This window comes from Sinohyriopsis cumingii, chromosome 5 (assembly GCF_028554795.1).
Source record: "Sinohyriopsis cumingii isolate HCF-2022 chromosome 5, ASM2855479v2, whole genome shotgun sequence".
Taxonomy (NCBI): Eukaryota; Metazoa; Mollusca; class Bivalvia; order Unionida; family Unionidae; genus Sinohyriopsis; species Sinohyriopsis cumingii.
This window is the reverse complement of record NC_142965.1, coordinates 150,147,984-150,173,638: the sequence shown is the minus strand read 5'-3', so window position 1 is coordinate 150,173,638 and position 25,655 is coordinate 150,147,984. Positions and strand designations below refer to the sequence as shown.

The 25,655-nt window shown below is 35.9% G+C and overlaps 2 protein-coding genes across 4 annotated transcripts in view; one reads left to right on the top strand and one right to left on the bottom strand.

Annotated features, from left to right (window-relative positions):
• LOC149800450 (telomerase Cajal body protein 1-like) overlaps window positions 1-16,566 on the top strand; it is a 104,130-nt gene extending 87,564 nt beyond the window's left edge. The window contains exon 12 of the mRNA XM_089960067.1: window positions 568-16,566. Within this exon, the coding sequence (XP_089816193.1) occupies window positions 568-706 (139 nt within the window). The 3' untranslated portion in view covers window positions 707-16,566. The remainder of the gene's footprint in view (window positions 1-567) is intronic.
• Window positions 16,366-25,655, bottom strand: part of LOC149800448 (inactive ubiquitin carboxyl-terminal hydrolase MINDY-4B-like) — a 145,935-nt gene continuing 136,645 nt past the window's right edge. For all 3 annotated transcript variants that reach the window (XM_089960068.1, XM_089960069.1, XM_089960071.1), the window contains 2 exons: window positions 23,034-23,130; window positions 16,366-19,802 (listed from right to left, as the gene is read on the bottom strand). In XM_089960068.1, coding sequence (XP_089816194.1) covers window positions 19,751-19,802; window positions 23,034-23,130 — 149 coding nt within the window. In that variant the 3' untranslated portion in view covers window positions 16,366-19,750. The remainder of the gene's footprint in view (window positions 19,803-23,033; window positions 23,131-25,655) is intronic.

Genomic DNA, 25,655 nt, shown 5'->3' with positions numbered 1-25,655 from the left:
CTTGACATTGACCTTGGTCTGATCAGCTTGATATTTGATAGCAGTATGGATGGCCCTTGACATTGACCTTGGTCTGATCAGCTTGATTTTTGATAGCATTTTGTATGGCCCTTGACATTGACCCTGGTCTGGTCAGCTTGATTTTTTATACCATTTTGGATGGCCCGTGACATTGACCCTGGTCTAGTCAGCTTGATATTTGATAGCAGTATGGATGGCCCCTGATATTGATCCTTTATCTTCATTGCTGTTGCTTGTAACTGTCAGAATATTTTGATGCAATTTGGTAAAACACTGTCTTATACTTATATGTGTCTTTTGTTGTGTTTAGAAGAGTTATGCATATTCCCCACCCCCCTCAGACTTTGCTTTGCTTCATGCAAGTTAATTTCACAAAACTGTCTTGCATTTTGCATGATATTTCGAATATTGCTTCAAGTTGAAGATATATGAATGAATTTTGTTTCCAGTGTTCCACAATATCATTTACAGGAGTTATGACTTGATTCTATTTATAAAAAAATTCTTTTGAGTAAACAATAATACTATGTTATCATTTATTTTCAGTGCTCATTCATGGCTACCACTGTTGGCCATAGCTACAGGACAGCGTCATTTTGAGGATCCAGGAAGTGACTCAGAGCCAGACCAGGAAGAACCACCAGATGTGATAGAAAACAGCCTGAAATTGATTTGGATGTCATAGAAGTCGTTTTATCCTTGCCATCACATTCCAGGACGATTTTAATAATCAGAGGCAGCTACATTTAAAATGTGTAAAGTGTAAATATAGTGTTTGTCATGTGAGTTAATACAGCTTACATTTGAACTCTGTACATATAGTGTTTGTCATGTGAGTTAATACAGCTACATTTGAACGCTGTACATATAGTGTTTGTCATGTGAGTTAGTAAGCAAAGAATTAAGTGTTATAGTGTTTGTCATGTGAGCTAATAAGCAAAGAATTAAGTGTTATAGTGTTTGTCATGTGAGTTAATAAGCAAAGAATCAAGTGTTAAACTTTTGAATGGAATTGAGTAGAGAACAAAATTCCAGGTTTGAAATTGCATGCTCAACTGTAATTATGCTGTAACTTTCTTTATTCTCAAGTTTTTGCTTTCAATTTTAGCTGTGTTCATTTGTTGTTGAGATCATTGGTGTACATTTTTGATGCAATAATTAGGTATATGCTATTATGGATACAGTTGGATCTGAATTATTATGGTTTCATTGTTAATGATGTTATGAGATCTGTTGGTTATGTTACATGTACTTAAATTTGCTATTCATATTATTTAGTTTATAATTTTAATTTACTAATATGTAATAATGAATGGTTCTTTGCAGAAATTTAATTATCAAATAATTATGTAACAACTTTCAGTATTATTTAGTATGTATCAGTTTAAATTTAAATAGCTGTATCATTCATCACTGAAACCCACAACCCCAAGTCTGGTAAGGATACACATCACTGAAACCCACAACCCCAAGTCTGGTAAGGATACACATCACTGAAACCCACAACCCCAAGTCTGGTAAGGATACACATCACTGAAACCCACAACACTAAGTCTGTTAAGTATACACATCACTGAAACCCACAACCACATGTCTGGTAAGGATACACATCACTGAAACCCACAACCCCAAATCTGGTAAGGATACACATTGTTGAAACCCACAACCCCAAGTCTGGTAAGGATACACATCACTGAAACCCACAACCACATGTCTGGTAAGAATAAACACGATTACAGCCCCTGCTGCCATTTAGTCTAGAGGATGATCACCATTACAGCCCCTGCTGCCACTTTGTCTAGTGGAGTCTAGAGGATAAACACCATTACAGCCTGCTGCCACTTTGTCTAGTGGAGTCTAGAGGATAAACACCATTACAGCCCTGCTTCCACTTTGTCTAGTGGAGTCTAGAGGATAAACACCATTACAGCCCTGCTGCCACTTTGTCTAGAGGAGCCTAGAGAATAAACACCATTCCTGCTGCCACTCTGTCTAGTGGAGCCCAGAGGATAAACACCATTACAGCCCTTGCTGCCACTCTGTCTAGTTTAGCATAGAGGATAAACACCATTACAGCCCTTGCTGCTACTCTGTCTAGTGGAGCCTAGAAGATAAACACCATTACAGCCCTTGCTGCTACTCTGTCTAGTGGAGCCTAGAAGATAAACACCATTACAGCCCCTGCCACCACTGTGTCTAGTGGAGCATAGAGGATAAACACCATTACAGTCCCTGCTGCCACTCTGTCTAGTGGAGCCTAGAGGATACACATTGTGGAAGCTCCTGCTTCATCCAGGTCATCAATTAAATGACTTGTTTCAAAACTGCAAATATTGGACCCTTGTACATCATGTTATAGCAGTGTTTCCATGTGCACTGTAGTATCATTTTAATATTTTAGTTCTTATCAAAACTTTGTGTATTGACCCCATTGAGATAGGCAGATAGAAGAAGAAGATGGTTCTTTGGAGGTCACAACAAGCAATTAGAAGCTTGTTTAGAAATATCAAAGTACCATACTACTTTTAGTTTTTTTTATTTTAATTCCAAATTTACATTGTATTCTTTTCATGGGCATCAAAATGTTAGTCTCTAGGACAGCAAGACTACATCAAGATGCATTGCCAAAATATTAGTCTCTCTGACAGCAAGACTACATCTAGATACATTGCCAAAATGTTAGTCTCTGGGACAGCAAGTCTATATCAAGATGCATTGCCTAAATGTTAGTCTCTCTCACAGCAAGACTACATCTAGACACACTGCCAAAATATTAGTCTCTGGGGCAGCAAGACTACATCTAGATGCATTGCCAAAATATTAGTCAATGGGAGAGCAAGACTACATCTAGATACATTGCCAAAATGTTAGTCTCTGGGACAGCAAGACTACATCTAGATACATTGCCAACATGTTAGTCTCTGGGACAGCAAGACTACATCAAGAAACATTGCCAGAAAGTTTTGAAAGGGATGTATATAAAGATTACAATAAAAGATTTGCATTGATCAACCTTTCCAAGTACAGACAAGGATCCAAACCGTAATCAGCAAGTGGATGTTCAAGACTTGACTGGAATGGTTTGCAGCCTGTATGCTTCAGAAGAATGGAAAAATGAGAAAATCAACAATCCAACATGTAGGGGTTATGCCACCAAAGTACCCACACCCCAATCATGGCCTTCCTAGATCCATTACTTTTCTGTAGTGAAAAGAGACTGCATTTTGAATGTTCTGCATTCCAGACTGGTAGGAATGGAGAAACAGATTGATCCTAACAGCTGTCAAACCAGACTCATGGGAATAGAGGAACAGATAGATGCTATATGGCTTTAAAACCAGGCTGGCAGGAATGGAGAAACAGATAGATGCTAAAAGGCTGTGTAACCAGACTGGTAATGAATGGAGAAACAAATAGATGCTAAATGGCTAGCAAACCAGACTGGTAGGAATGGAGAAACAAATAGATGCTAAATGGCTAGCAAACCAGACTGGTAGAAATGGAGAAACATACAGATGCTAAAAGGCTGTGTAACCAGACTGGTAAGGAATGGAGAAACATATAGATGCTAAATGGCTAGCAAACCAGACTGGTAGGAATGGTGAAACATGGATGCTGAATGGCTATCAAAACATTTTAGATCATTTTAGCAAGTTATGTAGTGCCATAGATAATACAGACTAATAAGACATATACTTGAAATTTAGAACCATTATGGGAAAGACAGTTTGAAAGTCCTTACATAATGTACAGACATAAAAAAAAACCTGTAATAGTAATTCTCAGTTAATGCCATAGTATTTTTACAGGATTATGTTACTTGTTATATGTTACTTTACAGGGGTTTACCAATTATTATGACTGTGCTGAACCCCATATATCAAACGTTTATTACCTCATAAACTGTGCTTAAACTTTGTTGAGAATCCCTTAGCTGCCATTGATAGATATGCAGTGGTTCTTTACAAACATTATGCTAATTGTAGTAGTTACCTCCCTTGGGATACAAAAATCCTGTGAAGCCAAAATCTAGCCAGTGCGCATGCATGCATGCATGTGAATAATTGAAGCACTTGTCTCATTTTATTGTACCTATTTGGGTTTTTACTAATCATGTGACAGTGATTATAAGTCACAATATCTGGTTATACAAGTTTGAGTTCCTACACCCTATTTTGATAATTAATAACATCTATATTTATATCTATTCCCAAAACTTTGTTTACGAGGTAGTAAATGAAATAATGTAATTTGCATGTAATCATGTATTTTTATATCATAATCAGTGTAGAGATGTGTGAGTTGTTTAGAAAGAAACAGTTGTTGAGGAGAGAATAAAAAAATGTGTGTATTTTGATAAGTGATTTTCATGGCAAGAACTTTGTAGGCAGCTGGTGCAAGAAAAATTGCAACAAATGGATAAGTGTTATCTTAGATAAAAGGAGATTAACAGATTTGACAAAAGAAACTTTGTTGCAACAGAAAGATTATAGATCTTGTGTATTTTTACCTAGGTTTTAGATGTCATAGAGAATGCAGATATTCCTGTATCAGGGTTTTCTCTGACTTTCCAAGAAAATCCCTGGATCAAAAATGGGCCATTTGGGGCCCGCCTGATAAAATTTATTGGCCCCTTCTCACTACCTATTAGTTAATCATTACAAATGTTCTTATAAGTATAGAAATTTCTAAAGATATTAATTGAAATTGCATGCCTATAAGTAACTCAATCAGGCACCATTTAAATTACTGCTAATTTGGAGGAAAAAACAAATCTTATTTTGATTTTTGTTGACTTTGAAAGCAACCTTTGTTTTGGTAATGTTAGTGTGGATTATCCCATTTTCTTGTACTTTAATTTCTGTGTGTTTTTTATCAGTTGACCTATGAATTATAGAAGTGATATCAGATACTAAAGGAATATCATATTTGTCAGCATCATTTGTTTCAATTCATTTCGAGCAACTATGAAGTACATAATATTTGAATTCGTATCTGGCCATCAGTTGCTGTTAATGTCAGTGACTTATATCCATTGAGAAAGTTTATGATTTGCACACTTTGGGTTTGCTCAAAGCACAATGTAATCTTGATCACTGAGAAGCATATGACATGACCTGAGTAGTAAAATAAAACATTGCAATGACTTAGTGAACTTTCCTGATCATTGGGACACTAAAAACAGAGTACAAGCAAATATGATAAAGACTGTTCAAACTTTTATGACATTGCCAATGTTTACCTTTCTGAATTTTTCTTTGTTGAAAGGGGTGAGAGCTCTACCTGGAGAAAACACTGATGTAGACACTACCTACATAAAGTGTGACTAAAATGTATAATGACCACTTGGATACAAGCTGGATATGTTTGATTTTGCAAGTATTTCTTATTTGCAGGTGTATATGTATTGATATATGTTCAGGAAGAACCCATGCAACTTGTCCTTAATGTACAGTTGTCATTTTATGCACTTTGTCCTTGGCAGTAATGTACAGTTGTCATTTATGCACTTTGTCATTGGCTGTAATGTACAGTTGTCATTTTTTGCACTTGGTACTGCAGTCCACTTTGTCCAGTCCATTGCTCAGTGGACAGTGCATGGTATTGCAGCCCACTTGGATCAGTCCATTGCTCAGTGGACAGTGCATGGTACTGCAGGTTCTGCAGTCCACTCAGACCAGTCCCGTGCTTGCTAGACAGAACATGGTACTGCAGACCAGTCCTGGACATCTCATCACTGCATGTAGGTCTTTGTATTGATTACTGTGATCTGTCCCTTGACTGTTTACAGGGGGGGTCCCGACTAGCGACTCTGTATTGATTACTGTGATCTGTCCCTTGACTGTTTACTGGGGGGGTCCCGACTAGCGACTCTGTATTGATTACTGTGATCTATCCCTTGACTGGTTACTGGGGGGGTCCCGACTAGCGACTCTGTATTGATTACTGTAAGATGTCCCTTGACTGTTTACTGGGGGGGTCCCGACTAGCGACTCTGTATTGATTACTGTAAGATGTCCCTTGACTGTTTACTGGGGGGTCACAACTAGGGACTCTGTATTGATTACTGTGATCTGTCCCTTGACTGTTTACTGGGGGGTCCCGACTAGCGACTCTGTATTGATTACTGTGATCTGTCCCTTGACTGTTTACTGGGGGGTCACAACTAGGGACTCTGTATTGATTACTGTAAGATGTCCCTTGACTGTTTACTGGGGGGGTCCCGACTAGCGACTCTATATTGATTACTGTGATCTGTCCCTTGACTGTTTACTGGGGGGTCCCGACTAGCGACTCTGTATTGATTACTTTGATCTGTCCCGTGACTGTTTACTGGGGGGTCACGACTAGGGACTCTGTATTGATTACTGTGATCTGTCGCTTGACTGTTTACTGGGGGGTCACGACTAGGGACTCATCTTATTTACAAGACTGCTTCCAAATCACCCTAGCATTAACAAAATTCATGCTTTGGTGAAATCAGAATATTTGCAGTTCTGCCATGATGGTATGGTTTCTCTTGTGATGGCCCCAGTTTCATTGATGAGAAAAGGCTCCTCATTTTTAAACCATTTTGTATTGGACCCTCTTAGGGGTGTATACAATGCCCTGTCTGGGATTTGAAGTGGTACATGAAACGTATGTAGCTTCCATAGCAGTGGTGTGGCTTCCTTAACAGTGGTGTGACTTCCATAGCAATGGTGTGGCTTCCTTAGCAATAGTGTGGCTAACATAGCAACTACATGGTAAACAAAAAATTTGATCAAACATAGTAAGGATGTTTTGTAAGATGTCTGTTTCTGTAGTGGTTGTCATAGCATTGGTATGGCAACTATGTGGAAAACATTTGTATTCTTAAGAGTAGCTAGGTCATTTGTGATTAAATTTCATTGGAATGTTTCATCAAAATTATTTCTGGACTGGCTTCTTTGGAAATGGTTTGACTTCTGAATAAACTATATGGAAAACCTGTTTTCAGATTTATCTAGAACAACCCAGTCAGCATTGTTCAAATTTGAAGCATGTTGAAAATCTTTGATCAAACTTGGTATTAGTCTGACTTCCATAGTAGCCAAGTGGAAAATCCAGTTTAGACTTGTAGACTGATCCAAGTCTGACTTACATTGTTGCCAAGTGGAAAACCTAATTTAGACTTCTCTAGAATGGTCCAAGTCTGACTTCCATAGTAGACAAGTGGAAAACCTAATTTAGACTTCTCTAGAATGGTACAAGTCTGACTTTCATAGTAGACAAGTGGAAAAGCTCATTTAGACTTCTCTAGAATGGTACAAGTCATACTTCCATAGTAGACAAGTGGAAAACCTCATTTAGACTTCTCGAGAATGGTGCAAGTGTGACTTTCATAGTAGACAAGTGGAAAACCTAATTTAGACCACCAATTGATGCCAAATAATATCTAGTTAAGGTGAAGTCACTTATTGTTTAAGTGAAGTTAACATGTCTGATACCACCATTTTCAATCAAATAGCTGGAAATTATCCAGAGATGTGTGTATTTCACCCTTAATCACCACTCTCTCTGCTTCTACATTTACCTAATAGACAAAAATATCTGTCAGGTCAGTGATATCAGGCCACTAGTTTTTTTCACACACTCTTCTCCCCCTCATTACTCCATACACATCCCATGTTGTCCATGCTTCAGGTAATTATTGATTGTCATCCATAGTTTTCTGATATATTTAGTATTCCATTATTGGGGCCTTTATCTGTAGTATTCCATCATTGGGGCCTTTATGTGTAGTATTCCATCATTGGGGCCTTTATGTGTAGTATTCCATTATTGGGGCCTTTATGTGTAGTATTCCATCATTGGGGCCTTTATGTGTAGTATTCAGTCATATGGGCCCTTATGTGCAATATTCCATTATTGGGGCCTTTATGTGTAGTATTCCATTATTGGGGCCCTTATGTGTAGTATTCCATCATTGGGGTCTTTATGTGTAGTGTTCCATCATTGGGGCCTTTATGTGTAGTATTCCATCATTGAAGCCTTTATGTGTAGTATTCCATCATTGGGACCTTTATGTGTAGTATTCTGTCATTGGGGCCTTTATGTTTAGTATTCCATCATTGGGGCCTTTATATTTAGTATTCCATTATTGGAGCCTTTATGTTTAGTATTCCATTATTGGGGCCTTTATGTGTAGTATTCCATTATTGGGGCCTTTATGTGCAGTATTCCATCATTGGGGCCTTTATGTGTAGTATTCAGTCATATGGGCCCTTATGTGCAATATTCCATTATTGGGGCCTTTATGTGTAGTATTCCATTATTGGGGCCCTTTTGTGTAGTATTCCATCATTGGGGTCTTTATGTGTAGTGTTCCATCATTGGGAGCTTTATGTGTAGTGTTCCATCATTGGGACCTTTATGTTTAGTATTCCATCATTGAAGCCTTTATGTGTAGTATTCTGTCATTGGGGCCTTTATGGGTAGTATTCCATCATTGGGGCCGTTATGTGTAGTATTCCATCATTGGGGCCTTTATGTGTAGTATTCCATTATTGGGTCCTTTATGTGTAGTATTCTATCATTGAGGCCTTTATGTGTAGTATTCCATCATTGGGGCCTTTATGTTTAGTATTCTGTCACTGGGGCCTTTATGTTTAGTATTCCATCATTGAAGCCTTTATGTGTAGTATTCAGTCATATGGGCCTTTATGTGTAATATTCCATCATTGAAGCCTTTATCTGTAGTATTCCATCATTGGGGCCTTGATGTGTAGTATTCCATCATTGGGGCCTTTATGTTTAGTATTCCATCATTGAAGCCTTTATGTGTAGTATTCCATTATTGAGGCCTTTATGTGTAGTATTCAGTCATATGGGCCTTTATGTGTAATATTCCATCATTGAAGCCTTTATGTGTAGTATTCCATCATTGGGGCTGTTATGTGTAGTATTCCATCATTGGGGTCTTTATGTGTAGTGTTTCATCATTGGGGCCTTTATGTGTAGTATTCCATCATTGGGGTCTTTATGTGTAGTGTTCCATCATTGGGGCTTTTATGTGTAGTATTCCATCATTGGGGCCTTTATGTGTAGTGTTCCATCATTGAGGCCTTTATGTGTAGTGTTTCATCATTGGGGCCTTTATGTGTAGTATTCCATCATTGGGGTCTTTATGTGTAGTGTTCCATCATTGGGGCTTTTATGTGTAGTATTCCATCATTGGGGCCTTTATGTGTAGTATTCCATCATTGGGGCCTTTATGTGTAGTGTTTCATCATTGGGGCCTTTATGTGTAGTATTCCATCATTGGGGCCTTTATGTGTAGTATTCCATCATTGGGGCCTTTATGTGTAGTATTCCATTATTGGGGCCTTTATGTGTAGTATTCCATCATTGAGGCCTTTATGTGTAGTATTCCATCATTGAAGCCTTTATGTGTAGTATGTGGTTGCCAAAAAAGTATGTACTTATTTGATTGGTTGACACACAATCTCAACCTCGAACTCAGCTTTGAACTTTTTTCCATGCTCCATGAACACAAAACTTATTTATTTGCTTAATTTACTTTTTGTGATTTCATTTTTTTTTGTGGGTTTTGTGGTTTTGTAAAAGAAGACATTTCATGAGTACTTAGATTTGTGGATTTACCTGTCAAAATTTGCATATTTTTGTAGATATTTCTTTTTGTGGATGAACTTCTACAAATACCAAAAACAAGGAATGCAAAAGAACAAAATTATTCTGACAACCAAATACAGATGCTTAAATATACAAATGCTACCACCCGCATGAGCACAAATCAAACACCTGTCAAGATCAATTACAAATCAAACACCTGTCAAGATCAATTACAAATCAAACACCTGTCAAGATCAATTACAAATCAAACTCCTGTCAAGGTCAATTACAAATCAAAACGCTGTTAAGATGTGTTACATACTTTACATTTTCATCTGAGTGCGCAACATCAAAAGGACCTGACTCAACCAACAACACTAAGCCAATCTGTTATTAAAGTACAGATGTAAATTCTCATACTTAATCTTCTGTCCATAATGTTGCACTGTTATTGCTTTCTGTCATTGATGGTGTTCAAACTGGAGTTGGATTGTTAAACTGCAAAATAGAGCATGATCGTCTTGAAAAGTGTCATCATGTGACCCAAATAAAAAACCATCTGCCTATTACACAATGCAGGCAGTGACAGTGTTACACGTGTTCAGAAATCATCAAAGTGCATTGATGCCAACTAAATTGAAAGACAGTGTTTGTGCCTGCCTTGTGCAGTCATGTATGATTGGATATTATGCTTTTATCATCATTTTTTAGCACATACTTGGCAGCCAATATATTTGGTAGTGGAAATACCCGAGAATGCCCCAGGAAGAACCAACAACCCGTGGGGAGTTGTTGGAATGCTTTCACACATACCCATGTTGGCTGAGCCCAAGACTGGAACTGATGTGAACCATTGTTTTGTGTAAATGCAGGTGACTTAGACCACTCTGCAACCCACGACCCCACCATTCAAGTATGGACCAATATCATCCCCATTCGGGACCCCCAGTCATGTATGGACCAATATCATCCCTAGTCAGGACCCCCCAGTCATGTATGGACCAATATCATCCCTAGTCGGGACCCCACAATTCAAGTATGGACCAGTATCATCCCCAGTCGGGACCCCCCAGTCATGTATGGACCAGTATCATCCCTAGTCGAGACCCCCCAGTCATGTATGGACCAATATCATCCCTAGTCGAGACCCCCCAGCCATGTATGGACCAATATCATCCCTAGTCGGGACCCCCCAGTCATGTATGGACCAGTATCATCCCTAGTCGAAACCCCCCAGTCATGTATGGACCAATATCATCCCTAGTCGAAACCCCCCAGTCATGTATTGACCAATATCATCCCCAGACTTGTATAAAGACTACAAAGACAAATTGCAGTCATACTTCCACAACTGTCATGCTAATTGAGACCATGAGAGAAGTGGAGATGTCACTGGTAAACATTGTCATACTGTATTTAGTTAATCTTGACACCTCATCAATCAAACCCATTCATGCTGAATGTGTAATTGTGGATCAAATGATAATTTGTGAAAAATGAGATCTAAGGATCCATGTCTTTTTGATAAAACTAAACTTGTTTAATTCTGTAATTTCAGGATTATTTACCTGATGACATTTGTGTATACCAGGAGACTTGAATGGCACAATGTTGAGACTGTGTTTAGTAAATATACATATTTTTCATTGGTAGTTGTGGTTCAAGCCATTGTGAAGTTGATATATTAAACAACTTTCTATCAATAAGAAAAATGAGGTTGATGCATCCTAAAATATGTGGTTCAGTGCATCAGCAAAATCTACAAACAGTAGTGAAACCACAGTATATAGATAAAAGCCCAATATCATATCATCTCATTTTGCATTAATTTGCACAAGTAAGAGCTTTGTGCATAAATATGATAGCAGCAGTTCAGTATTATGATGCAGGCATGGTTCAAGCGACCTCATTCCGACAGATTAATCTTCAACTCTGGTATAGCTTTGATAATTCAGTGTTGTTTGATTGAGGGGCCAGATATATTTTTATATTATATAATATAAATATTTTAACAAAGCATGTTAAGATGTTGAAAAATGTTTATAATGCTTTACAGTTTAGCTTTTACATATTTGATTATAGTGTGTTTAGAGCTTGGTGTGTATTTTTTATTGCTGTTTTTGCTTGTAGTTTATTGTGAGAGAGTCAGTATTGTACCTTATTAGTATTGGAACTCATAGCATAATACATTATAATAATGTTTCTGTCATTACACCATTTATTTTGGTCATATGACTGCAAATGAGTTCAGTGTCAATTATGCAAGTAATTCTGATTGTTAGGAGTAGATTGATGACATTTAATTCTGATTGTTAGGAGTAGATTACATTATTGCAAATTATGTGTAATTCTAACTGCTAGGAGTATATTGATGACAGTTAATTCTAACTGTTAGGAGTAGATTACATTATGCAAATTATGTGTAATTCTAACTGCTAGGAGTATATTGATGACAGTTAATTCTAACTGTTAAGAGTAGATTACATTATTGCAAATTATGTGTAATTCTAACTGCTAGGAGTATATTGATGACAGTTAATTCTAACTGTTAGGAGTAGATTACATTATTGCAAATTATGTGTAATTCTAACTGCTAGGAGTATATTGATGACAGTTAATTCTAACTGCTAGGAGTATATTGATGACAGTTAATTCTAACTGTTAGGAGTAGATTACAATATTGTAAATTATGTGTAATTCTAACTGCTAGGAGTATATTGATGACAGTTAATTCTAACTGTTAGGAGTAGATTACATTATTGCAAATTATGTGTAATTCTAACTGCTAGGAGTATATTGATGACAGTTAATTCTAACTGTTAGGAGTAGATTACATTATTGCAAATTATGTGTAATTCTAACTGCTAGGAATATATTGATGACAGTTAATTCTAACTGTTAGGAGTAGATTACATTATGCAAATTATGTGTAATTCTAACTGCTAGGAGTATATTGATGACAGTTAATTCTAACTGTTAGGAGTAGATTACATTATTGCAAATTATGTGTAATTCTAACTGCTAGGAGTATATTGATGACAGTTAATTCTAACTGTTAGGAGTAGATTACATTATTGCAAATTATGTGTAATTCTAACTGCTAGGAGTATACTGATGACAGTTAATTCTAACTGTTAGGAGTAGATTACATTATTGCAAATTATGTGTAATTCTAACTGCTAGGAGTATATTGATGACAGTTAATTCTGACTGTTAGGAGTAGATTACATTATTGCAAATTATGTGTAATTCTAACTGCTAGGAGTATATTGATGACAGTTAATTCTAACTGTTAGGAGTAGATTACATTATTGCAAATTATGTGCAATTCTAACTGCTAGGAGTATATTGATGACAGTTAATTCTAACTGCTAGGAGTATATTGATGACAGTTAATTCTAACTGTTAGGAGTAGATTACAGTATTGTAAATTATGTGTAATTCTAACTGCTAGGAGTATATTGATGACAGTTAATTCTAACTGTTAGGAGTAGATTACATTATTGCAAATTATGTGTAATTCTAACTGCTAGGAATATATTGATGACAGTTAATTCTAACTGTTAGGAGTAGATTACATTATTGCAAATTATGTGTAATTCTAACTGCTAGGAATATATTGATGACAGTTAATTCTAACTGTTAGGAGTATATTGATGACAGTTAATTCTTATTGTTAGGAGTAGATTACATTATTGCAATATATTTAATTCCATCTGCTATAAGTACCTTGATTACATTATTACATTTAATTAATTTAACTGCTAGGAATACCCAGAATACATCACTGCAATTATATGTAATTATAACTGCTAGGAGTACTTAGATTACATTATTGCAACTACATGTGCAGATAGGTAAAAATATTTAGCTAATTATGACTTCATAAAAAATTTGATTAAGTCCAAAACATTTACACTCCATTTTGAATTGACCGATTAGGCATGTAGTTGCATATGTGCGGTTACTCACCCATAACATGATTTGCGGCCTTGGTTTGAATACATGCTAACTGTTGTATGTGTGTTGTCCTATACACCCATAACATCATAGTCTGCCTTGTTTGAATACATGCTAACTGTTCTATGTGTGTTGTCCTAGACACCCATAACATCATAGGCTGCCTTGTTTGAATACATGCTAACTGTTGTATGTGTGTTGTCCTATACACCCATAACATCATAGGCTGCCTTGTTTGAATACGTGCTAACTGTTGTATGTGTGTTGTCCTATACACCCATAACATCATAGGCTGCCTTGTTTGAATACGTGCTAACTTGTATGTGTGTTGTCCTATACACCCATAACATCACAGGCTGCCTTGTTTGAATACATGCTAACTGTTGTATGTGTGTTGTCCTATACACCCATAACATCACAGGCTGCCTTGTTTGAATACATGCTAACTGTTGTACGTTTGTTGTCCTATATACCCATAACATCATAGGTTGCCTTGGTTTGGATACATGCTAACTGTTGTATGTGTGTTGTACACCCATAACATCATAGGCTGCCTTGTTTGAATACATGCTAACTGTTGTATGTGTGTTGTCCTATACACCCATAACATCATAGGCTGCCTTGGTTTGAATACATGCTAACTTTTGTATGACATGTGTGCATGTGTTGTCCTGTACATTTGTAAGGGTTGTTTCAAATTTGCTTTGAAATGTTTTGCACTCTGCCATTTTTGTAGTGAAGGTTTAGAAACTAAAACAGAATTTTTGTTCTGTTGGCAGATTATGATATATTTTATGAATTAGTAATTACTGTATCCTACTCCATGTCTTACTAGCAGGTAGAATTATGGTAATTATTGTATCCTACTCTTGGTCTTACTAGCAGATAGAATTATGGTAATTACTGTATCCTACTCCAGGTCTTACTGGCAGGTAGAATTATGGTAATTACAGTATCCTACTCTAGGTCTTACTACCAGGTAGAATTATGGTAATTACTGTATCCTACTCCAGGTCTTACTGACAGGTAGAATTATGGTAATTACTGTCTCCTACTCCAGGTCTTACTAGCAGGTACAATTATGGTAATTACTGTATCCTACTCTAGGTCTTACTGGCAGGTTGAATTATGGTAATTACTGTATCCTACTCCAGGTCTTACTTGCAGGTAGAATTATGGTAATTACTGTATCCTACTCTAGGTCTTACTAGCAGGTAGAATTATGGTAATTACTGTATCCTACTCTAGGTCTTACTTGCAGGTAGAATTATGGTAATTATAATTAATTAAATAGTCCCTGCAATGCTCATTTGAAGTTGTATGGTCAAAATTCATGTATTAATTACCAGAATGAGAATATAAACCTTTAACAGTAGATATAGATCATAAATTTAGATTTGTGTTGTGAATCGTTTAATGATATGTAAAGTATACAAAATTGAAAAATTTGAAAATGGACGATCTCATTCCACATAGGTATGGGAATAGTCACTCTTTGTCTGTCCGTCATTGCACAAACACCTGAACGCCCTAGCCTGAGTATGTTGGTCTGTTTGCAACAAAGTGTGTGCATCCAGATTTGTTTTTGAACTCTCTTGCATTCAGATATTTTTCATTTGGTTTTGTTGTAAAGTTTGTTTTTAAGTTCTTGTTGTTTTGATGGGTTTAATGCCATTTCTCAGTGCAAGATTGGCATGGTGGCCGGTATATCTAGTGGAGGAAGAATCCAGGAAAACCATATAAAAACTAACCCACAGGAAGCTATTGGCATGCTTTCTCACATACCATCATTTGGCCAAGCCTGTGACTCAAAGCCACATGGATGAGCTTGGTTCAGTCATGGTGTGTATTGATGAACAGAATATGACCAGACACTTATAACCCTTGATTTAGAACCAAAGACAGTACTTGATCAAGAACAAAAATTGTGAAATTATAGCCCCTGATCTTGAACAAAAGTTGTAGAGAGTTATTGCCTTTGGTATAGAACCAAAGTTATAGAGAGTTATAGCACTTGATTTAGAACCAAAGTTGCCGTAAACTTTATGATTACAAGATCTTGCATTATTTCAGGGATTACTGGATTCTGACCATTTCTTACAGAGTTATGACCCTTGATTGACTTAATCTTGTTTTGGATTTAATACCATTTCTCAGTGCAAGATGGGCTGTACATGTTGGCTAGTATAACTGTTGGAAGAAGAACCCAGTAAAATCCTGGTAAAAGCCACCAAACCGTGGGGTGACTTGAAAATCCTGGTAAAAACTACCAAACCACGGTATGACTTGAAAATCCTGGTAAAAACTACCAAACCACAGGATGACTTGAAAATCCTAGTAAAAACTACCAAACCACGTGTGTACTTGAAAATCCTGGTAAAAACTACCAAACCACGGGATGACTTGAAAATCCTGGTAAAAACCACCAAACTATGGGATGACTTGAAAATCCTAGTAAAATCTACCAAACCACGGGATGACTTGAAAATCCTGGTAAAAACCACGGGAAGACTTGAAAATCCTTGTAAAAACTACCAAACCACGGGATGACCTGAAAATGCAGGTGGATGTGGATTCACATCTTCGAGTTCAGTCAAGAAGGTTTAGATATATAAGATCTTATCAAGTGTAATGAAGAAAGACTATTTTACAGAGTTAACCATTTTCTTTGTGCCATAGCCATGTAAGCCATGTTAGCATTTTGTTGGATTGTTCTTATTTGGCATTTTATTTTATTAAAATGTTTTACTTTTGAAGTAGGCCTATTTTCAAATAAAAACAAGAACAAAGTTTGGCATTAAGATTTTCTATTTTATTGCAAACACACATGCCTGTAAAGTTGGTTTAAATGCATAATAAATATACACTGTCACAGATGTAAGACAAATCATGGAGATTCCAAATCAAGAAAAATTTATTTATAATGGATATTTTGTATTGTACAAACAATATCGTGAATAAAGTGGACAGAATAAAGCATGATAAAAATTGTACGCATTTTATTTTTATACAGTTTGTGTTAATGGCTACTGTGCCAGTCGGAAACCTTGTATCAAATTCTAATCTTTTACAGATTTAAATTTGTCGCTTTTATGAATGACATTTATAAATAGTTACTTAAAGAGACATAACCTGACAATTGTAGTGTGCAGGGAGCGGATCTAACCAAAGGAAAAGAATGCATCATAAAAACTTGTCTTTTTATTCTGAAATAATTTAACTTTAGCATCATCAGGCTTCATGGGATCTAATTTCCTCTTGCTATCAAATGAGATGTGATAACAAATGAAATTATTGTATTGACGATCTGTGTATACAAACAATTTTCTGCAACTTGTTTCACAGATGGCTAACAGTTCCCCTTCTACCGGTAATTATCTACACTGACATTTTCATTAATTAAATTTAACTCATATTTCAATATCAATTAGAGGAAGAATAAAAAGTATTACAGAAAAAATAATGATTATGATTAGTGATCCCCTCTTATTAGTCTGCCACTTCTACAGCAGAAAAGTGGCCTTATAAGGGGGGGGTCATTCTTGAGGGTGGTCACAGAGATGTGAGTAATAATGACATAAAAGTATGAAGGGTAGAAATAATTTGTTAAATATTTAATATTTTCATTAAAAAATCATTTGTTCATTTTTATTATGGTGTCATTGTGGTAAAACTTATTTAGTAATATTATTTAAAATAATTAAGAATAATCCTTGGTCATGGTGCAAAACCACCCTGTCAATAAATTCAGGGTACAAATATCTGGTTGTAAATATCATTTTCTGTCCATTCTATTTTCATCCAGTGTAGAAAATGAACTTTGTTTTTGGATCTTTGTGGCACAAAATTTGTCCGCAGTGATCCAAGACTCTCCCTCTTTGTTTATTAGTCATTCAAATGTTGTTTACAAAGGAAGTCAGCATGTCAGGTGACTGACTGATTATAATCTAGTACCAGTCAATCTTAGAAGAGAATAGCTACCACTTTTCCTTTTTGGTAACCGGATGTTATGCTGATCTGATCTGAACAATAATGTGACTTTTTCAAGACCTATTTCTTCATTAAATTCCTCCAATAAATACCCCTCACTATTTTTTCAAATAGAGGGGGTTGGGGAAATTTCTCATACATTTTCATCTGAAAGCCACATACTATATGTGTAATGAAAATAGTTTTGAAATTCTTGTGATATTATAGCAACATATTAAACAGACTTTAAGTTGATTGGTTTGTGTGTAAACCCTGACAAGTAATGAGTGTATGGTTACCTCTTGTATACTACAATCAGTAACTGTGCATTTAGCCAAAACTTGTTTGTACATGCCAGAGAGACATCAGACTAGTATATATGCATGTATATATGTGTGGTATATATATATGTATATATATATGATTAGGGTTTAACACCATATTAGGATGATCTTGGTTATACAGTGTCACATAAATTTCAGGTATTCCCCTAAAGTAAATAAACCAAACATAAAGCCTAGCAAGAGTCTATTGAGAAACTGTTGCTTTGCTGGTAAAAAGAATTTCTAGGACTTCAAGATAAGACCGTTTATTTTAACTTTTGAGTGCTGAAATGGTCTCTGATATTTTTTCATGATAATAAGATTTTCAAATTAGCTGCTGTGGTAGACATATTAGATATCAGATTGAAACCATTTTCATTTAGGACAAACTGGATAGCATTTGTAGGCAAAGACCATCATTATTTTCATTTAGGATGAACTAAATATCAGAAGAGGCTTTAGACCACTCAGCCACTCTGGGTCCCAGAAGAGGCCTTTAGTTGAAAACCTAGTATCATTATAAGACTCAGAAACAGTAGCAATAACAAGGTCTTAATGATAGTTGTTCTGGTGTGCCATATTGGACATTACATTGGTGCCAAGTTCATTTAGGTCAAATTAGACACAAGAAGTGTTTTTGTGAAAACCCCATGCTAGTATGACCATCAGTTCAGGTGGAGTAGCGACAACAAGATTTTCAGGAGAGCCACCAGAGTGGTCATGATGGGACTGTTTTCATTTAAAGCCAACTAGACATCATTGGTATAAAGTGGTCATATTGGGACTGTTTTCATTTAAAGCCAACTAGACATCATTGGTATAAAGTCTTCAGGGGAAAACGCCATGTCAATATAACTTTGGGTTTAGGTGAAGTAGCGATAACAAAATTTTCAAGATGGCTGTTGTGGCAGTCGTATTTACTTGCATTGCAAAACTTTATTCATATATGTATATGATGTATTTATTCTGTAGATTCTTCATCACCTTCAGAATAATACCTGATATATTTGAAAATATAACAGGTAAAAGAAAGCATCCTTTGTCATGAACAAAATCGAGTGGGCTAGATGGATATATTATAATCTAACAAACTTTTAAACTATATACATGTAAACAGGTGTGACCATATTATTTTTTGAACCGTTAGCTTGTCATCATTTCTCTTTGCTGAATCAATCATGCTGCTTTGTAAGCAGGGAATATAACCACAGCCAGGTCCAGCTGCATGGACCCAGATCTGGAATCACATGATACACTAGCAGATCTTGGTCTAAGCAGTTTGTCACAAATAATTAGTAGAACAAACAACACAGATCACATTGTGATTGCAACAACACAGATCATATTGTGATGGCAACAACACAGATCATATTGTGATGCTAACAGCACAGATCACATTGTGATGCTAAAAACACAGATCACATTGTGATGCTAAAAACACAGATCACATTGTGATGCTAAAAACACAGGTCACATGGCAATGACAGATCATGGTCTATGTTGTTTGCAGCTAGATTCAACTTATACATGAATCTTTATGGTAAAATTAATTTAATTTATAAAGTAGCAAACAAAGTTTAAAAAATGTTCACCAAAAAAGATGTAAAAAGTGTTAAGAAAAAGTGTTCTTGATAAAATCACCACATTAGTTAGGACTATGGCAAGGCAATTCATTTCAATATTTACTGTCACCTTTAACAATCACATCTGTCCCAAACTCAAATCAATTCATTTTCAATATTTACTGACTGTCACATCTGTCCCAAGTTCAAATCTTAGAACATATTTCCACTATGAGCCAATCAGAAATGACCTTTCAAAAGAAACATCATTTGTGATTGGTCAAAACAAAATTTGAGATGATTTAGTTTTGAATCTGTGGCTCAGACATAGGGAATAATGCCATCATTCCATTTGATGTCAGCACCATACCATCTGCAAATAAAAAGAAAATAACAATGCAAACATTTAGAAAGTTTATGAACAAAAGGAAACAAACAATTGCAGTGAATTTTTGTTCGCAGTCTACTTTGGTCATGTCACTGAAATATATAATGAATGAACTTGAATGTCATCCTTATGAGCAATATGTACTCCTAGTAGGAAGACACAGAAAGTGACCAAGTTTCATGTCTGTATGTCAGAGCATTATGTAGAGCTAGTAGGCAGACACAGAAAGTGACCAAGTTTCATGTCTGTGTGACAGGGTATTATGTAGAGCTAGTAGGCAGACACAGAAAGTGACCAAGTTTCATGTCTGTACATCAAGGCATTATGTAGAGTTAGTAGGCAGATACAGAAAGGGACCAAGTTTCATGTCTCTATGTCAGGGCATTATGTAGATCTAGTAGGCAGACACAGAAAGTGACCAAGTTTCATGTCTATATATCAGGGCATTATGTAGAGCTAGTAGGCAGATACATAAAGGGACCAAGTTTCATGTCTGTATGTCAGGGCATTATGTAGAGTTAGTAGGCAGACACAGAAAGGGACCAAGTTTCATGTCTATATATCAGGGCATTATGTAGAGCTAGTAGGCAGATACAGAAAGGGACCAAGTTTCATGTCTGTATGTCAGGGCATTATGTAGAGTTAGTAGGCAGGCACAGAAAGGGACCAAGTTTCATGTCTGTACATCAGGGCATTATGTAGACCTAGTAGGCAGACACAGAAAGGGACCAAGTTTCATGTCTGTATATCAGGGCATTATAGTAAGAATGCAGGAAAGGAGAAGTTGATGTTTGAACTTACATATAACATCTTTGACTGTGATAAATGAGTTTCCGTCAAACAGAGAAACTTGAAATATATGTGTACCATAGTATTTCATCCCTTGACCTCGAATAGCATTAAATATATAACTGAGTCCTTGACCTTGCAGACAGGATACCAAAATGCAATGCAACACATATAGTAATAATACACAAGTAAAATAAAACCTATCAATAGTGACCACCTACTGGAAAAGGTAAAACTGGCCTTTGTTACACAGGTGACCACTCTACAAAGGTTCACCTCTTAAAATTGGTTTTTAAACAAAGAATATGCAGCAAATAATAATAATAATAATAGTAATAATAATGATATAATATTATTATTATTCCAAAATTGTTTATGTGCATTATTCAATAAAATCATAAAATATTCACATATGTTACAAGATTACTATATCCTATCACTAAAATGCATCCTTTAAATTAAGTCATCAGTAACATAAAATAATCATTGGGCTAAATTTGTTTTGTGCACCATGATGAAACACTAATTTCCCTTCTTACTGACAGCTCATATATGACAGTAAACAAGGGACTGGCTCTCTTTTTGGCCAACTTTTAGATGTTTATGCTTCAAAAAGTATATCTAGTTTAGTTAGAGAATGGAAATGGAGTTATTTAAGAAAACTTAAAATAATGACCTTGAAGACAGGACACCCTTGCTAATTCATATGCATAATCTCTAAAAGATTTTAAGTACTGGTTCATAAAAGGTTGACCTTTGACCTTGACATTGATGATAGGATACCCAGTAGGGTACATGGGGTACTTTATAATGATAAGTGTACACATACCCAGTTTCATCCTATAGCAGTAAGGGCTCTAAAAGTTAAAGAGCAGGAAGGAAATGTGAATGACATTTCTTGTAAAGACCTGTGTTGATAATTGACTTTGGTTCTATTTTGTTGCCATAAATTACCATGTACCTGAGGCAAATCCAGGATTGGTATCCACAGGAGTTCCATTTTAAAGAAGGGGATGAGTGTGCTTCATTTTTGTTTTACAAGGGCATCTTTTTAAAGCAAATTACAAATAGGGTGTTCTATATTGTCAGGAATGGTGAGGAGAGGGTGTACGGTTTATCCCTATATATCCACCGTTGTGTACAATTTATAATGAAAGGATTTGGAACTAAGTTTTTGAATAGGTTTAGCAAAATTGTGTACATGTTACACAAGTGATGAATTCCAGTTACTAAAGAATATATATGGTGATAGATATAAAAGTGGCACAGTTTGTATCATTATGTATCTTTGTGAAAGGCATGAACGTGGAACAGTTTGTATCATGATGTCATGTTGTGATAGACAAAAGTGGAAAGTTTGTATCATGATTTACATTTGCGCATGAAGCTTGATGGAATATGTTTGTATTATTCCTGAAGTGGAAAAAGTCTCTTCAACAATTTGAATGTCCACAAGTGAAAGCCTTTGAATATGACAAGCATTGGTCTCTAATTGCTATGCAGTCCAAGTTAATTGAGAAAAAAGGTCATTTATCAAAGGGTGATTTTTACAGGGCAATGTGGTTTGTTTCTCTATTCGCCTGACGTTTAATGATGGGAACATTACACAAGAATATCAGTATAATCCCAAGGCAATGGCCTGGTCAGTGCAGGAATCGAACCCAAAACCTTTGCCTTGCAAGTCCAGTACACTAACCACTATGCCACCATGAGATCATAAAATGTTTGGAAATTTATTTTTACTTTTCAATCAAAAAGTTGAAACTAATACAGAAAAATGAATGAACAAAGGTGAGTAGTTGTATACATTATACCATTGCCTCCATTATATTTTAAGTTATAAAATAAAATCTATAAAAGAAAAGTCTTTGTCACTTTCCAATTTTATTGTCAGTATAGATAATAACTTCATCATTAATATAAAATGTAGGTAAACTCGTTACTATAAAATTATGGGGAAGTAATTGCTGCCAAATTAAAGAATTACTGTAAAATGATGGGGAAATTGCTTTTGAAAATCATCTGAATTCTCCCACACTGGGAAGGTATGAAAATAAATTTCATATTGTGAAGACAAAGGATTTTTCTAGTGGCATCATTAGACTTTGAGAGTTTGGATCAGGCATGAAAAAAACAAAACCCAAAGAGAAAATTCAAAATAATTTTTTAAGTAACTCGTATATTTATTGCAAATCACATATTAAATCATTTTAAGAGTAAACCAGTGATGTAATGGACTAAAACTTACTTTTGAATTTTTTTGTCAGCAAGATATAATTACGTAGAAAATGATCAACATCTTAATTTTTTTTCAGGGTCTTTAGCTTGCTAGATATATTATTAAAATACATAAAATTCAAGTAGAAATATTATACAGTACAAAATTTTGTGATGTTGTGGGCTTTCAATTTCCTTAATGAAACTTACTTGGTCAATATGCATTCCACCAAAGGAGATGTTTTCTCTTTTTCCTCTTTCCGTCCAATAGCAGTCTTTGCTCTCAATCTGCGTCCAAATCTAGTATCTGTTTGTGGACAAAGAAACTGTTAAGTGAAAGGCACAAGTTTGTTTCCTTTAAGCTAAATTTTGATTAAAATGAAAATAAAATTTTTCAAAGCAAGATAAAATAATTCTTCAGTTAAACCAAAGATAAACTAGATTGGAACAACGAGACAAATAGAAGTAAACTTTTTGTAAATCCACCTTAAGAAAGTAGAAGTCAGCAAAAGCCAGTATTTCATTTTCTTCTTGTTAAACAAGAGACCAATGGAAAAAGAGAGAATAGGAATACAAATCCATTAGTTTTCAGAAAAGAAAGGAAGACTCTTCTCAGCTAGTGGATAAAATTCAAAATATGTAAGTAAACTCTTACAAATTTTCTTAAAGTTATGGCTTCATTTTCAACTCAAAGCTGAATGTTCACATTATAAATCAATGGCTGATGACGAATGACTCAAGAAGTCTGATGACGAATGACTCAAGACGTCTGATGACAAATGACTCAAGACATCTGATGACGAATGACTCAAGACGTCTGATGATGAATGACTCAAGATGTCTGATGACGAATGACTCAAGATGTCTGATGACGAATGACTCAAGATGTCTGATGATGAATGACTCAAGACGTTAGATGACGAATGACTCAAGACGTCTGATGACGAATGACTCAAGAAGTCTGATGACGAATGACTCAAGAAGTTAACCAGTCTGCAGGAGTAGAGCCTAATGCTTTTATCAGTTATCTCTGTGTGCCCACCAAACTGCACTCCAATAAATAAGAGTCCCTTCTGCCTTCTCCAAATTAAACAGCAATACATAGGTATACCTACTGCCCCAGGCTACAAATTATAAACCATTACATATGCATCTCTACTGCCCCAGGCTCCAAATTATAAACCATTACACAGGTGTCCCTAAGTCTCCTGGCTACAAATTATAAATCATTGCCTAGGCATCTCTACTGTCCCAGGCTCCAAATTATAAACCATTACATACATGTCCTTACTGCCCCAGACTCCATCCTCACAGATGGATCAAGACTGTAAAACTGTTCTGAAAATTCACACACAATTGTATCCTGGAATTTGACAGTGACTATATCTATATGCAGCCATGTGAAAGTGACAGTACCAATATGTACACAGATAACAGTACCTATTTTTCATGCACCTAATGATGACTGTACCAATATGTACACAGATAACAGTACCTATTTTCATGCAACTAACAATGACTACCAATATGTACACAGATAACAGTACCTATTTTCATGCAGCTAGCGATGATAGTACCAATATGTACACAGATAACAGTACCTATTTTCATGCAGCTAGCGATGACTGTACCAATATGCACACAGATAACGGTACCTATTTTCATGCAGCTAATGATGACTGTACCAATATGTACACAGATAACAGTACCTATTTTCATGCAGCTAACAATGACTGTACCAATATGCACACAGGTCATGGTATCTATGTGTATGCAGAGAACAGTATCCATAATCATACAGTTGACAGTGACTGTAACTAAATGCACACAAGTGAAAGTGGTCACCTTTATGCACATAGATTACAGTGACTATACCAGCTATATGCACAAAGGTGACAGTGATCACCTCTATGCACACAGTTTAAAGCAACTGTACCAGCTATATGTACACAGGTGACAGTGATTACCTCTGCACACAGGTTACAGTGACTGTAACAGCTATATGCACACAGGTGACAGTGATTTCCTCTATGCACACAGGTTACAGTGACTGTACCAGCTATATGTACACAGGTGACAGTGATTACCTCTGTACACAGGTTATAATGAATGTACCAGCTATATGCACACGTGACAATATACATGTGAATGGAGGTATGTATGTCCAGACAGGAAGGAATCACATAATCCCAACCTCTTCTTCAACTAGATGAATGGTCAGCAATTTGTTCATGTATTATCATCCCCATTTCTATAGCATTCCACCCCACCCCTACCTGAATAATGAAGATGAGTATATAGTACAGTCTTAGCTAACAACAAATGTGACACTTAGTTTGTGGGTATCGCCATCAACATATGAGAAAGGTAACAACTTCTCATAACTCTTATAAATATAAAATACAATGATTGGGCAGCATGAATAATAACCATGATACGTATGGAATAGCATGTTAAATCATTTCAATTCCATCATGGGTCTGACCATGATATGAATGGAACAGCATGTTAAATCATTTCAATTCCATCATGGGTCTGACCATGATATGGATGGAATATCATGTTAAATCATTTCAATTCCAGCATGAATAATAACCATGATATGGATGGAACGTCATGTTAAATCATTTCAATTCCATCAGGGGTCTGACCATGATATGTATGGAATAGCATGTTAAATCATTTCAATTCCATCATGGGTCTGACCATGATATGGATGGAAAAGCATGTTAAATCATTTCAATTCCATCATGGGTCTGACCATGATATGTCTGGAATAGCATGTTAAATCATTTCAATTCCATCATGGGTCTGACCATGATATGGATGGAA